This window comes from Melopsittacus undulatus, chromosome 7 (assembly GCF_012275295.1).
Source record: "Melopsittacus undulatus isolate bMelUnd1 chromosome 7, bMelUnd1.mat.Z, whole genome shotgun sequence".
Lineage (NCBI taxonomy): Eukaryota > Metazoa > Chordata > Aves > Psittaciformes > Psittaculidae > Melopsittacus > Melopsittacus undulatus.
Window position 1 is genome coordinate 72,956,331 of NC_047533.1, and position 14,769 is coordinate 72,971,099.

The 14,769-nt window shown below is 53.5% G+C and overlaps 1 protein-coding gene across 1 annotated transcript; it reads right to left on the reverse strand.

The window, feature by feature from the left end:
- Positions 1 to 618: 618 nt before the first annotated feature.
- Positions 619 to 14,072, reverse strand: LOC117436461 (hydrocephalus-inducing protein homolog). The gene is made up of 9 exons (XM_034064520.1): positions 14,057 to 14,072; positions 9,901 to 10,121; positions 8,121 to 8,240; positions 7,376 to 7,510; positions 6,626 to 6,825; positions 4,751 to 4,875; positions 3,080 to 3,281; positions 1,411 to 1,582; positions 619 to 627 (listed from the first exon to the last, which is right to left on the reverse strand). The coding sequence occupies exons 2-9, from the start codon at positions 10,105 to 10,107 to the stop codon at positions 619 to 621; spliced, it is 1,170 nt and encodes a 389-aa protein (XP_033920411.1). The 5' UTR covers positions 10,108 to 10,121; positions 14,057 to 14,072.
- Between the last annotated feature and the right edge of the window lie 697 nt (positions 14,073 to 14,769).

Genomic DNA, 14,769 nt, shown 5'->3' on the forward strand with positions numbered 1-14,769 from the left:
AGCACAGCTCTCAGGAACAATCCGGATACAGCACCCCCACTGGAGCCTTGCATTCATAGCCTCCATCCCAAGAGAACTGACCCAACACTTAACAGGCTCAAGAGCAAGACTCTCCATGGGAAAAGGATTGTTCCATAAAGAATGGAATTCATGGAAATCAAGAGACTGATAACGCTGCACAAGACAGCAGGGGAGAGACTCCTGTAGGAGCCTGCTTTGATTCAGCCCTAGAGCAAACCATCTATCAGGAACACGGCCATTTAGGAAAGGTTTCCACTCACAGCTTGGGGCCAAGCTACACTTCACGTCTCTGCATCATCCCATCTTGATGTGGACAGGACTCAGCCACAATTCCAGACCTCCCCTTAATGCACCTCAGGAGCTCAAGAGCAGCTTACGCTCATTGTGGAGACACAGCAACTGGAATGAAGCAGGAGCCCTGGGGCACACTCCAGAACCAGCTCTCACACACCACAGGATGCTCTGAAGGCTCAGCTCAGCAGCTCCCACTCTCCCCAATATCCCTGCTGCTCTGACACAGTCTCTTGCTCACATCATGCTGCTGCCAGCTACAGTGCTGTGAGACCGCACTTGTGCTGGCACTGGTGGCTCTCAGCCTTACATGCGCTGCAGGAGCAAGCAAGAAGAGAACAGCAGCCCCTTCCTCAAAAACAAAATCAAAACATAAACTAGTTTCACCCACTGGAAAAGAAAGAAGAGGTTGGGATTATTCCAGGCTTCACTCCAAGATGAGAAGGGATGTTGCACTGCTCAGACAGCAGCCATTCTTCAGCTCAGACCATGTGAATACCCACAACAACGGCTCTGGCTGATTGAAGGACATGGGGGGTTTGCTTGCATCACCAGGAAAGTGAGCAGTTTTCTCTACCTATCTGCAGTAGAACTCAAAAAGCTTGTTTAAACCTGCCAGCCTCGTGTCCAGGCTCACAGACGACACTGGAAGGGACACTCAGATGTGGTATACATCCAGGTTTTAGGAATGGATTGCTGTCCCCCCGATTAAACTTGGGCTCAATTTGGACTCCTTTCCACAGGAGATCATTTCATTCTGCAGGTCAGGATGTGAACTAACAGTGCACCAGTGGCCTTTCTTCACCCCCATGCGCTACGTGGAAATGTGTCCTTACAGAGAGTAACTGATACCTCTGAACACTGTGAGGACACTCATGAAGTGCCCTTGAGTCACAGCCCTTGCAGCAGAGCCCAGCCTGGGGTCGGCTCTTGCTGCTGCTCAGAAATGCTTTCTGCAACAAGCGCCCCCAGCCTCACCAGAAACCTGATGTCTCCTCTCTTGGCACATGGAGCAGCTGATGTGGGATCTGCCAAGGGACCTCATTCAGAGAGGAGAAGGACGAGGAGCAGGAAGGAAGGTTCTCAGCCATCACTTACCATGGGCACAATGGTGAAAATATCACTGCAGAAAGGCATGGAGTCTCCCTGCACCTCTGTCCCCTGGCTCTGGGAGGTGCAGATGGGAAGGGAAGGGTGTTCTCCGAGAGGGGGGACCACCCCGTGCTCCTTAGGAACATCAACCAGCTTGTCCTCTTCCTGCCTCTGCAGCCTGTGCCATGGGAGAGACAAACCAAGGAGATCATTGAAGAAGCAGCAGATTTGCAGAGCCTGTTGTGTCCGTGCACGAGCAGCAAAGCACTTGGTGAGGAAGAGCAGCAGCTCAGCACGGGGCTGACCCCGAGACACAGGCTCCCCCATGGATCCCATTATTCCCAGCACAGCAGCGAGTTTTACTCCTCACTGACAAGCTCACCAGAGGTTTCTTAAAGCTGGCAGCCCTCAAGAAAAAGCCTCCTGCACTGGGAGGGGAGAAGCAACCAGGTTTCAGCTGCACGTTACCAGCAGCACACTTTTCCCCTTCCCTTTTGCACCCACAGGGATGAGGAGACAGTATCTGCACTGCCTTGCGCCAGAGGATCCCGGTGCACTTCCAAAGCAAACCAATGGGTTTGGCATCCCACCACTTCAGTGACACAAATGTGTTTCTGTGCATGAAAACAGAGGTGCCAAGAGAGGAAGGGACTTTGCCCAGCATCACCCAGGAAAGAAGTCAGGACCAGCATCTCTGAATGCAAACCCTACGCTGAGACTTGAACCACCTCATCTTTTCCCTCAATTTGGCCTCCTCTGCAGAGCTGCAATGCAGTTAACCTCTGCCTTTATTGCTGGTTGCAGCAGAAATCATTCTAGTGGTTAGAGATCACAAGCGGGAGATGAGAGGGGAGCAGTGCTGCACAGTGGTTGCTCCTTACTGGGAGCCTGAAAAGTTGCACAAGGATTCCCCAAGTCACAGAAGCTTTTAAGTCTCATTTCCAGTTCATCCCCCCAGGCTGTCAGTGTTTCTCTGCTGCCTGAAATGGCAATTTCAAAGCTTCACCAGAGGCACCCTTGGAAGAACCTGCCCCATCTCTCACCACCAGGACACAGGTTGCTGAAGCCCAAAAGCACTTCCAAGTCCTGGCTGCCCTCCCTTCCCTGCACAGCCCTCCCCCTCCACATCTGCCCAGCTGAGGAGCAAGGCCAGAAACACCTCCTTGGGCCAGAAACCAGGACACTGGAAGGCAATTCCCCAGCCTACAGCAGGACGGCCTCCACCTTCTGGGCCAACCGAGCACTGTATCCTGCGTGTGGCTGGAAAAGGATCCTGACACCTTATCAAAGAACAAACTGCTTGAGTATCCTAAGAGTTGTGCCACCTGCAGCTCTTCAGTGCTACTGCTCAGTGCAGTCCCAGGTACCGAGTGCTGACACCTGCCTCAGTCTCATGGACCCTCCGCAGTGCACGCAGCTCTGAACTCAATAGTTTGTGGCTCCCAAACGTGAATTTGCCCTCTGAGGCAAGCCAGTGATTGCAATCAACCTTCTCTCCCCAAAACATCATCCTCAGCTGTAGCACGGGTGGGACTGGAATGGCAAGGGTTAAGCTCCACGATGTGCATGGCTCTGTCTGCCCTAATCCCTTCAAAAGCCCCAAGAGCCCTCTGAGGCTGTGTGTTAGTTTTCCCCTGGTGCACCTATCTTGCTGGGAGGAATCTCTCAAACAAACCTCAGCTTCTGCCGCTCCTCCTCTTCCTCATCAACAAAACGCTTCCACTGGAAGTGGGCCGTGATGCCACTCTGATTGTGGATGACCAGGGAACTTTGCTTTGACAGCGTGAGGGAAGTCTTCTCAACTGTCAAGGAGCTCTTGTCAAGCCTGATGTCGGCATTTACAGCTGTTCCACAGAGGCTTTTGTGAACGTCTTCACCTGGAACAAAGCAAAGGCAAAGTCTTGGCTCATCTCACTTGCTGATGGAAGTACAAGGAACGGGGCAATCTGCAGGCAACAGGAGAAAGAGCTGCAGTTTTGAGCTGCATCAGCAGTTCCCCACATCAGGACATTTATCGTATCCTGACAGCTGCACATGAGATGGCATGAGGATGTCCTGGCACCACCTTAGGCACCTTATTTTGGGGGGTGTTCGTGGAGATTTATCCCCAAGGTGACAGCATTTACAGTGAGACTTTGCAGATGTGCCCGGGTGCCCTTTGGGCTGCCATCCCACTCAGGTCATAGGGAATTCTACACCCAAGTCACTCAGTGATGCTGAGGAGCCCACCTCAGTCATGGCTTGCCCAGGCTCTCCTGCAGGCAGGAGATGCCCCCACTCTCGTGTCATCCTCTTCCCCTGCTCCTCAAATATTGGCCATAGCTCTCATCTCAGAAACCAAGCGGGAGCATTTGAAATGAAATGGACAAGGGCAAAAAGAACAATGGCAAGTACAGAGCAGCTTCTGTGCTGAGCTCTGCACTAAACAGGGTGCTATGGGGCCCTTGGATCCATCTGCCAACTCCTTCTTTTGCTCCTGCTGCTCTCACAGCCAAGTGCCTCACCACTGCCAGCACATTCTCCCTTGTCAAATGTGCTGCTGTTACCACTTCACCACTGGAGAAGTGAGTCCCTTCACTAGGGTAAGTGTCCGCTGGAAAGCTGGAGACTTCCAGCATCAGAGCAACACGCACAGCAGCACAGCCATTCCCAAGGGTTTCTGCAAGGTCCTGTTCACCACCTACCTGCAGACATCATTACACCCTCACATTACTGACTCCAGCCCTAGCAGCAGCTTCTTCCTAAACCTCACCATTAAATAACTGCTGCTCACAAGGGGGGTTCTACAGAATCACTCCCAGGCTACAGCAAAGCTCAGAGCACCCTAATGGCTACCGCTGCCACACTAACTGCTCCTCACAGTCACAAGACCTCAGCATGGCCCAGCTCTTGGCAGAGCACCCACTGTACCCGTGCATCACATCACAAGAAGAGGGTCTCTACCTCAAAGGCCTTGCCAGGAACTGTAACACAACACATCGGGATGAAAAGCAATGACCAGTCAGCAGAGCTCTATGGGACAAGTTGCAGGCTCTTCAGACAGCTCTCTTGCACGTTAAAAGCCATCTCCTTTTCAATCAGGCTCCTTGCTATGCCTTCTTCCCCAACGGAGCACCCAGAATATTCCCCATCGCCCCTGTGCACTGTGCTTAGGAAGATCTGCTGCCTTGTTACAGGCTGAAATATTCCAGCACAGCAATATCTGGCAGCCAGCATGGAAGCTTTGCTCTACCCACCGTGAAGGAGTCTTGCAGAAGGGATTCAACAGGACAATGAAGACATCAGACGATGATGGCAGACACTGCTCTCTTTGGAAGGACACACCGAGGGTGCACCAAGCACTTACCTGTGTCATAGTGAACAATCATGGGACTTGTATAAACACCGGTCTTTGGTGGGTGAAATTCCACCGTGACTTGCATCGCTTCTCCAACGCCAAGAGTCCCAATGGAGGGATCCACAGAGAAAGGGCTGCAACACAAAGAGAGAGATCTGGGTCCTCCGTTAACTTTGCAGTCTAGTTCACTTCAGCTCTCTTGTGCAAGCAAGTAGCAAGCAAACCACAGGCGGTACAAGAAAACCAGAGCATCCAGGATCAGAAACAGAGCGGGTGACTCTCCCTGCTGAAGAATCCCATGCAGAAGAACCCTGCAGAGGATCCCGTGGTATAACATGACCTCAGCCCCCCATCCTCTGCACACAGTTCTCAGCTCTTCACCTCTGCCATCCAGTTACTCACAATTCTATGGTTTTTGTGTAGCTACCTTAAACTTTTGTAATGCTTCCCATTTCTTTATTGCAAATCAGGACTGAAATAGTTCATTGCTGAAGTTCGGGGACTCTTAAAACCCTTGTCAAGGAGCTCTCAACACATGCTCTGTCACCCAATAGAGTAGTTGGCAAGTGCATTGCAAATAGATGCTAGACTTCACTGGGTACTTATTGTGCTGGTGACAACTAGGCCTGGAAATCCCAAAAGGAAACTGTACAGTGATTTACAAGTTCCTGCCCATGGAGCTCCACAGGGAAAAGCAGCAGCCTGCTTAAAGAGCACCCTAGAAGCCTGCTTAAACAGCCTTGCCAGCCTTTGGCAGAAGCTCCTCTCAGACCCTCGTGTTTCACAGGAGACAAGTTGAAAGTCTTCTGAATCCCGTTTCCTGGAGAAGAAACTGAAGCAGCTCAGGTGCACCAACTGAGACGCAGCAGGTCTTTGGTGCGTTCTTAACCTCAGCTCCTGCGCTGAGACCTCTGGGACCAAGCAACTCTCAACTCCCAGCCAACTGAACCGCCTGCCTTGCGGATGCAGTGTCACAAACACATTCCCCTCTCCAGTGCAGCAAACTGGAAAACCAGTGACTGGCTTCTGAGACCAACAGGAACAGGACAGGCTGTCTGCAACACAGTTCACCTCAGGCATTTGATGACGGGACCACCAGACTACCGTGAACTTGTGGCCTCCAGAGACCGGGTGTACTTGGTTCCTAGTGGTATGGAACCATTTCAGAAGGTTATTTGTGACCACAAGGGTGCAAACCAGCTACTCAGCTACTTGAGCCCTCTCCAGGAAATGTGGGAGAGAGACAGCTCCAGGAGAAAAGGCCCCCAGCCCTTTGCAAATGCACCAGGCACTTGGAGCATCTTTCACCTGCTCCCTCCTTAGCTTTCTGGTAGTCCACTTCTGAAGCCACTACCTGCTCCTCTCCACTTCAGAGCTCATTCTGCTTAGGCATATTTGGTCCCAGGCACCAGACCAAGCCCACAGGAAAACAAAGGCCCTGGACCACACACTCTTATTGCCAGGGCCTCCAGAGCAATTGCTTTCATCTATGATCTCTGCTTGCTAATACAGACATAGCTGCTGAGCAACTCTTCAGTGCCTCTCTCCAGCTCATTGCTTGCCCATTTCTTGATGCTGCCTTTGGGCTCCGTGACCTGAGCCCCTCGAGCTGTCCTCTGCCACACAGCACCTTCTGCAGCACTCCAGCTGCCTTCCTACCTTGGCTCTTCCAATCCAACAGCATCAGATCTGCAGATGCTGCCTTGCAGACATCACTGCACTGTAAAACTTGCTTGCAGAGCTTTCTCAAAACACCGTAAGCAATGGCAAACCCCACGTGTCCTGCCCATGTCCAGCACCTCAGATGCTCTGCCTCCTTTTTCTCACTGTTTACAACTCCGTAAGCACGCAACAGCGTTTTGCACAAGAGATGAGCTCCTTTACCTCAGAGTGGTGATGCTGTAGCAAGCCTCCCGCTTCCCCACGTTGCGCACCAGCAGAGTCTTCTGGGAGCTGAACCTGACTGGACACTCAGAGAAGTTCAGCTGCTCAGGGAAGTCCAGGCTGGCTCGGGCACCTATGGCTCGGATAGGCACAAAGAACTTCTCCCTCTCTGTGATGATGATAAGCTCCTCAAAATAATCCTGCAGGGAAAGAAACAAGCTCAGCACAGTGCCTTTAGCACCATGCCTGTGCCAGAAGAACTGCTGCTGGTTTCTGTGACTCTCACAGTAGCATTCCATAATGTACTCGCACTTTTTACCTTCATGGCCTTTCATTACAGATTATTTCACAAGCAGGGGCAGCCAGGGACCATGGGGCAGATCCTCTGTACCTTTCTAGAGGCATGCTGCTTGAGGATAGGACAGACTAGTCAACTACATTTAAGCAGCAAACACAAGATGAGTAAAAGGCCATGCACAGGCAGCAGACTCTCAGCCCTCAAGCCAACAGACATTCCATTAAATATTCCACCACTGAAGGACAAAAGAGCCTGAAAGAGGCAAGAGCCTCCAGCCTATGGGAGCACAACCTTCAGCACCAGCAAAGAGTCTCCCCCAGGTCTAGATCCAGTGCAATCCCACTGAACCCAGGACACTTCTTCAAAACCCACACCAGATGCCTGCTTTGGAATCCAGCCCTGCAGGTTCACCTTCCCCTCAAGGCATCATCTCTCGGGACCTCCACTCTCACCTTGTTCTCATCAGGTCGGAAAAGGATGCGGTAGGTTGAAGACGTGCCCGGGGCTACCTTATAGTCCTCATCACTCGGGCTGATCAACTCAAAGTAAGGAGAGTTCCCCAGGATGACGTTCAGCAGACGAGGAACCTGCACGAAAGACACACAACTATGATTCTGTCACTTGGGGAAACTTGAGAAGGGACCAGGACAGGCCACGTGACAGCCTTCCTTACCACCTTCCCAAAACACTTTTAACTCTGAAGGTACACGCACGGAACACACAAGGCTGGACTTGAATCCCCTTTAACTGCTCCTGCTAAGCTAGCCTCTTTCCACTGCTCTTCCCTGTGCTTTGACAGGCACTTGCACACAGGTGGCTGAACAGGCTGAGAGAGGAAAACATGGCCTGCCAGAAACCAAGACTGACCAAAGAGCCACCAGGACACGGTGCACACTTGAGGTAAAGCATGACAGCAGGCAAGAACTGCACAGCCCTCGACAATCCCATCAGTCCAGGGCTTTCAAGGGGAAGCATGCTGGCTCAAAGAGCTCCTTTGGGTAGATACCACCAGTGCACGGCCAAAACCAGAATCCCCAGCATGGGAACATTTCCCCCATCTTGCAGAATAACGCTGGTGAGACATTTTATTCTGCATGTGCTGCACTGCAGCAGGGAACTTGCTCTGCTGCACACCATGTGAATTCCACTGCTCTCCTCTTCCAGCCCAGTGCTCAACCTCCACAGCCCAGCACTTACCCTGTCTTTGTTCCTCAGAGCTAGCGACGCTATGTAGAACTGGTGGGGAATGTAGTTCTCAAACACCACCTCGGATGGGAAAGGCTGGAACGACCTCTGGTCCCGCTCAAAGGCTGAGAACTGCAGATGCAAGACAGAGCAGAGAGAGCTTCAGCTGCTGGGAGAAAGATTAACGAAGGAAGAGCCCACACTCATCTCCAGTAAATACAGTCTCTTGGTGACTACATCTGCCCAGCTCACGCTAGGAGATGGCAGCTCACCCACCTCTGCTCTCAGCTCAGCAAAGGGTTCTGGACCATGCTGAGCAGCCTCAAGCTAAGAAGCTCTTTTGGAGGCTCTTTCTTCAGGTTGCCTTCTCCAACAGGCAAAGCAGCGCTCACCTCCAGCAGAGCCCTCTGCTAAGCTGCTCGCTCAACTCCAGACACTTGCTGGAACAGCCACCAGCACTCGGGGAGCAAGCAAAACCCAGCAGTTTCCATGAGCCTCCACAGGAAACAAGTTGCGGGTGAACTTCCCTCTGGGACAGCGACACTGAGTCCCACACATCCCACATATCTTTTTTTGATGGAGAGCCAAGAAACCAGGCGGAAGACACCAGTACCAGGGAGGAAAGGCCAACAAGAAAGTAACAGGGCAGTTGGGAAACAGACAAATGAGGTGAATGCTGGATGGGGATGAAATTCAGCTCTTTCCCCAGCATTACTGGGCAACCTGAGCTAGGCTGCAATTCGTATCCCCTTTCCCCAGGAGCTTTAAAGTTGCTGCTTCACTGGATTCTATCACTGCTGGTTTATTTAACAGCACTGCAGAAGCAGCTCTGAAAAGTACACACAAAGAACAAATGCTGACCCAGCAGAGGCTTTACTTGGAGATAATTCCTCCCTGCTTGGTCTCCCCTCTCCCAGCTGCACTGCTGCCACTCGAGACACACAGGCAGGTCTCCCGCTGCCCCACAAAAGCCACGGTCAGGCTGAGGCCAGAAGCTGTAGCACTGCCAGTTATTTGGGCGCCCGTCTTATGTGTTCCCACCTCGTGTGCTGTCTGGGGCAACCCTGAACTGATGTGCTACAGCTCACTTGCTGGCAACTCTCTGCTCAACAGCCTACCTCAGTCGTCCACCCACCTGGACTGGCTGTTACACTGAGCAGTCCTGCAAGAAAAGCAGCTTTAAACATCCATCTAAGAGAGCACTGATCCAGGGAAAGCGCATCCACTCTCCTCTGCCCAGGGCAATTCCCCGACTATCCAGCAGCCTGAAAACTCAAACACCCTGGAAGGCTCCCACGCCTTCTTCCAACCCATTCATGCATTGACGCAATTGGGTTTCTTACAGCTTAAGTAATTGCCACAGGCCCTCAGCCTTCAAAGGCCACTACTGCCACCATTGAGGGAGTCCTGTGACCCCAAGCACGTGGCAGTTGACTACACCAAAGCCAGAGGTGGGTCTTTGAACAGCAGGATGAGAAATAGCAGCTCCTGCCCTTGTGTCCTGCCCCAGCCCTACCCCCAGTAGCTTTAGTGACGGTAGCTCAACTCCAGCAAAACCCACCAACTGCAGCACAGGTTCCATTGGCTTCCTGCAGATCAGGACTTCAATGGCTCACTGCAAACACATGTTTTGCCTTTCCCCAGCAGAAAGAACTCCACCACCACCATTCAGAAATGACAACAGGACCTAATCATCAAGCTGCTTGGGTGAGCTGGAGGCAAGTCAGCCACAAGCACGTGCCCTCTTCAAATAGCACGTCAAACAGCAAGGAAAAGGCCAGGGAAAGGCTACCTTTTGATGGGAGACTTCACCCATGTCCCGAAGCTGGGCAGTCCGGGGCTGCCTCATCTCCCGAGGCCTCGCCAGCCTTTGCTTGCTGCTGAGAGACTCTTCTGCCTCTCTGACCAGCTTGGGATTACGAGATGCTACCACTCTGCTCTGGAATCCATCCGCCCTTCTGGAGGACCTCATGGGCCGGGGGGTCTTGCCACTGGCCATGTCGCAGAGCTCACCTGGAAGAAGCAACAATTGGACAATCCACAACCCCAGAACCTTAAAACCCCACACCCATGGAAGCCTGGAACCCACAACCTTAGGGAAGGGCCCTTAAAACTCACCCACTCCCAACCCCCTGCCACGGCCACAGACACCTTCCACTAGAGCAGCTGCTCCAAGGCCCATCCGACCTGGCCTTGAACACTGCCAGGGATGGGGCAGCCACAGTTTCTCTGGGCAATCTGTGCCAGGGCCTCGCCATTCCTGGCACACCCAAAGGACACAGCCGTGTCTCCAGCCTCTGGCATCCTTCCTAAGCACAGAACGCAGGGAGGGCCTCCCCACCCTCACTCATCATTAGACCACATTTAGGCTCCATTCATAGACGTAAAACCCCACAACAGACAGCCCCTGAGCCAAAACAGCCTTTTGCTCTGGGTGCAGTCCCACCAGCCACGGAGACACACCAGGGGCTGCTGGCACTTCTCACCCTTTCTGCAAGGAGCCTGCTGATGTTTCTAACTAACTCAGCACAGAGCTCAAGACTCTGGTTAAGAACCAGAGTTTCTCAAGGCTACTTTGCCTGCTTGAAGTTACAAAGATTAGCTGGCAAAAACGGCTCCTTCCAGGCAGGAAACCACCCCACTGCCCAAGAGCACTTCTCCATGCAGAAGGATGCCCTCATTGTCACTTGGTAACACCCAAACTCGAGGCTCCCTACAGGCATTCCAGGCTGCCACAGCAGGAAAGAAGCAGGAAACCATCAAAGGCACAGGAGCAATTAGCTCAGATCTAAGGAAAATCCAGGAGGATATTCCCTCCTGCTTCCCTGTGTTCCACAGCACCTCTGTTGTGTGCACTTGCTCTACACAGCAAGACAGCATCTAGGCAAAGATGGCCATTCCCTGCCCCTCGACTCTCCCCCACACCCTGCACGCAAGGCAATCACTTCATGCCTTTACGCCCAAGACAGCTACAGCACGGCACAAACGGTGTTTGTGGTGCTGGGCCCTTGGCAGCTTCAGGAAACAAGGCTACCGGTTCCTTTTGTTCTTGCAACAAACACCAGAGCTCTGCACTGCCTCTGCTCAGGAGGACCTGCTGCAGCAAGAGCTGGCCTTTAAAGCTGGAAAGAACTGCTTGTCAGGGGAGAAACCTCATGGGGATGATCCAACATTCATCTGATTTCAGGGTTTATTACCGGCTCTTAACTGCCTCATTCGTCCCAATTCTCCAAACTGTGATTTCACTTCACTTGAAACGAATCCTGTTGTCACCCCCACAACGCTTATTTCCAGAGGGCTTCCAACCTGCACAGCCCGGCCAGCCCAGCAGCTTCCCCTGAGCCCTGGAGCAAGGCTCTTCCCCAGCCCCAGAGCCCGCAGGGACCAGCCTCCCAGAGGAGCAGGAAAGGAGCACAACGGAGCAATCGGGCACATCTCCCTGCAGGGGCAGCACAAACCAGCACCCAGGACACAGCACCCCTCCAGCCCACCACCCCGGGGCTCCCTGCTCCCCACCTCACACAGACAAGGCTCCCTTTGCTGCAGGACCTACAGCCTAGCTCCAAGTCTCTACCATCGCTGCAAGCCGCACAGCAGTTCCACAGCCCCTTCAAGCCCTTCTACCTGCCCAGCCCTGCTCTTAGCCCAGGGGTGTTTAAATCCTGCGGCTATCACACAACTGCCCCATCCCTGCTGCCAACGGAGCTGCCTCCTCCCTGCCCAGGGCCAGACGCTACCTCAGCACGGGTGATTCACGCTTCTCCTGGAGGATTCCTCCCCGCAGGGCCTTGGCTCCCCAATGCCCTCGCGCTGCTGGCACCTGTGGGCAGCTGGAGGGACAGGAGCCGCCTCGGTGGGGATGCTGCCCACCAGCACAGCAGGGAACTGCTGCTGGGCTGCCAACAGCCAGGGGAACCTGGGCACCAAAGGACAGGGCTGGCACCTGGGCTGCCCAGCCCCTCTCCTCAACGCTCTGGCTTTGCCAGCTAGGGCAGGGTTTCACCAGCGCCTCCACGAAGCAGAGCTCAGAGCCTGACAGTAGCTCAAGCCTGCTCCTGCCTCAGTGCATTGAGCAGCAGCAGCTCCCTCTATGTCACAATAGGAGAGGTCCACACGCCCCGGAAAGAACGTGCTCACCCTCCCGCACCACTTCCACACCAAGGCCACCACCACTTGTGGCTCTGGGATTTCTCCAGCTCCAGGCTGGAGTGGAGACCCTGCTGCTTCCTGCCTTGAGCTCTCTCGCTATCACTGTCGGCCGCCATGTCTCTCCTCTGCTGGCTTCCACGGCCACTGCAGGGCCTTGCTAAAGTTACAGCCTTGCAGATCCCTGCAGCCCCCCTACGCCTTCAATGTCTGCCCCGCACTGAAGGGCTGCAGCACCATTAAAGTGCACCTTACAGCACCAGTTGTTCACGCTCCGTGAGCGGCAGATCAATTGGTTTATACACTGCACATGAGCCAATCATTTCCCTGCTGCAGGAGTAAAGAAAAAAGCTTCCACACTGACTACAAAGCAACCATTTAATTCCTATTTTGCTGGCCCAGGAGGAGCCCACTCACACCAGGCCCATGGCCAGGCTGCCTTTGGGGTGACCCCTCTTGCTGTCCCTGCTGAGCACCCATCCATCACTTTGTACCCATTCAGCCTGCGCACACGGGCACACGCACCAGCCAAGGCCACCCAGCTTCCTGGGGCATCTCAGCTGCCAGGAGCCTCACACGTTTTCAGCACAGCCTTTGCCAGAAACAAAACCTTCCCATGAGACTCTCGGCCACAGGCAAAGCAAATCCTCACGTCTGCTTGGTGGGGATCGTGGAGCCCTCACTTTGAAACCAACACTCAGCATCTGGGGGTTTACAAACCAGCCAGGGAGGAAATGAGCCCCGAGTGCTAACTGGCTCTCCAAGCAGCCAGCCTGTGGAAACACTCCAAAACATGTCCCGCATCATGTCCAGCCACGAATCCAGGTGAAAACTGGAGAGCTCAAGCAAAGGCTTCTCTCCTCCTTTCCTAAATCCAGACAGCATTTCAAATACCCCCAGTTTGGAGACCCTGACGTCAGCTGTGCAGTCAAATCTGAACTGAGGAACTGTTTTCCTTCCATCACTTTTTAAAACAAAACAGAAGTAACTTGGGCCCAACAAGTGTAATGCCTCCTTGCTCTTCTGCTCCCTTCACACTGTGAAACCATTTAACCCAGCAGCTGCCTTGCTGCAAACTTCAGAACATTCAAGAAGTTACTCACAGCTCAGGGGCAATCTCTGACACAAGCAGGGCAGCAACCGAGGCTGTGACTGCCAGGAGACAGGGCACAGAAAGATGGGCGCATTCTGGATGGAGGTTCGTGCCCAATTCAGCAAGGTACTGGCACCACGTCTCAGGTTAAACAGGAAAGGGGACAGATGTCAGGGGCACTGATAACTGTGCAGCAGCTACAGAATGGTTCAACAGTCGTTCCTGGGGCTGACACTGCCTTAATCCTAACTGCCTTGGCCTCATGTCTCCACTGGCAGCTAAAAACCATCAAAGTCACCACGATACTGAGGACAGAAACATCCTACAGTACCCCACACTGCAGGACCAGGGCTTAGTCAAAGTCACGCAGCCAGAGCAGGGCTCAGCCTCTCTTCCCTCACACCCAGCTCTTCTCTCCCTCCTGCCAGGGCCTTCTCCATGCCACCCAGCACCAAGACACACCACAGCCTAGGGAGTACAGGCTCCTCCTCTCCTCCCCCAAGATACAGAGCTTCCTTCAGAGCCTGAGCACATGGCAGCTCTTTACTTCCTGACATCACACACATTTCAAACCATGCTTACACCCGAGCACCCACAGCCCAGCAGGATCCTCCCATGGTCAGCTCCAAGGACCACACCAGCTGCCACAAGCACTCCTTCCCTCCACCTTCTCCTGAGCAAGACAAACAACAGCCCTCACGTGCTTTACCTGCTCCACCACAGCTTGGTTGGCATCTGCAGCTTCAGACATCCCATGGCAGCTCCATTTGCAGCAGGACTGGGCTCCTGGGCTCCTGCCTTTGCAGCAAGCTGGTCATCCACAGCAGGGCTAATACTTCTCCTGTGGGGCACCTTCAAACACCAGCACGTGGGTCTGTGATTTGAAGCAAGGGAGAGAAAGATCAGACCAGGAGACACAGGGAGGGGACAAGCCCAGCCCGTGACCTGCCTTTCAACCTGAGCCCACAGGAGCACCGGCCACAACCCCAGCACCTACGAAGCCCCACAGGCTCTTCAGAAGCTGTGAAAGGAGCAGCTTGGGTTATTTATCACTTGGGAAGCACTGGAGGGACAGGCCCATCTCTTGCTGCTGACAGGCAGCTGGGGCAGCTCCCTGCAGCACGCACGCTGTGCTCAGAGGTGCTGGGCAGGCTGCAGGCACAAGCCCTGCTGTGCAACGAGCTTCCAAACTGAAGCAGGCACCAAGAAATAAAAGCAAAGATGAATGTGGCTTTACCTGCCCCAAGCAGGTGCCTTCACAGGCCCATTACAACCATGTCACAGCCACAACTGTCTGAACTCAAGCAAAACCCCAAAGCAATCGTTGCTCTGCTCAAGAATGGACCACTGGATTGTCTTTTGCTTAGTCAACTATTTGACTGCATTTGTACCTGAAAGTCTTTGGCCAAAAACACTGGGAGT

Coding starts and splice junctions, on each gene's coding strand:
- LOC117436461 (XM_034064520.1), bottom strand. CDS start 10,107: ATGGCCAGTGGCAAGACCCCCCGGCCCATGAGGTCCTCCAGAAGGGCG. Junction 6,826..7,375: donor TCCGACCTGATGAGAACAAG/GTGAGAGTGGAG, acceptor CTTTCCCTGCAG/GATTATTTTGAGGAGCTTAT. Junction 1,583..3,079: donor GAGGAGCGGCAGAAGCTGAG/GTTTGTTTGAGA, acceptor CCCATGGCACAG/GCTGCAGAGGCAGGAAGAGG.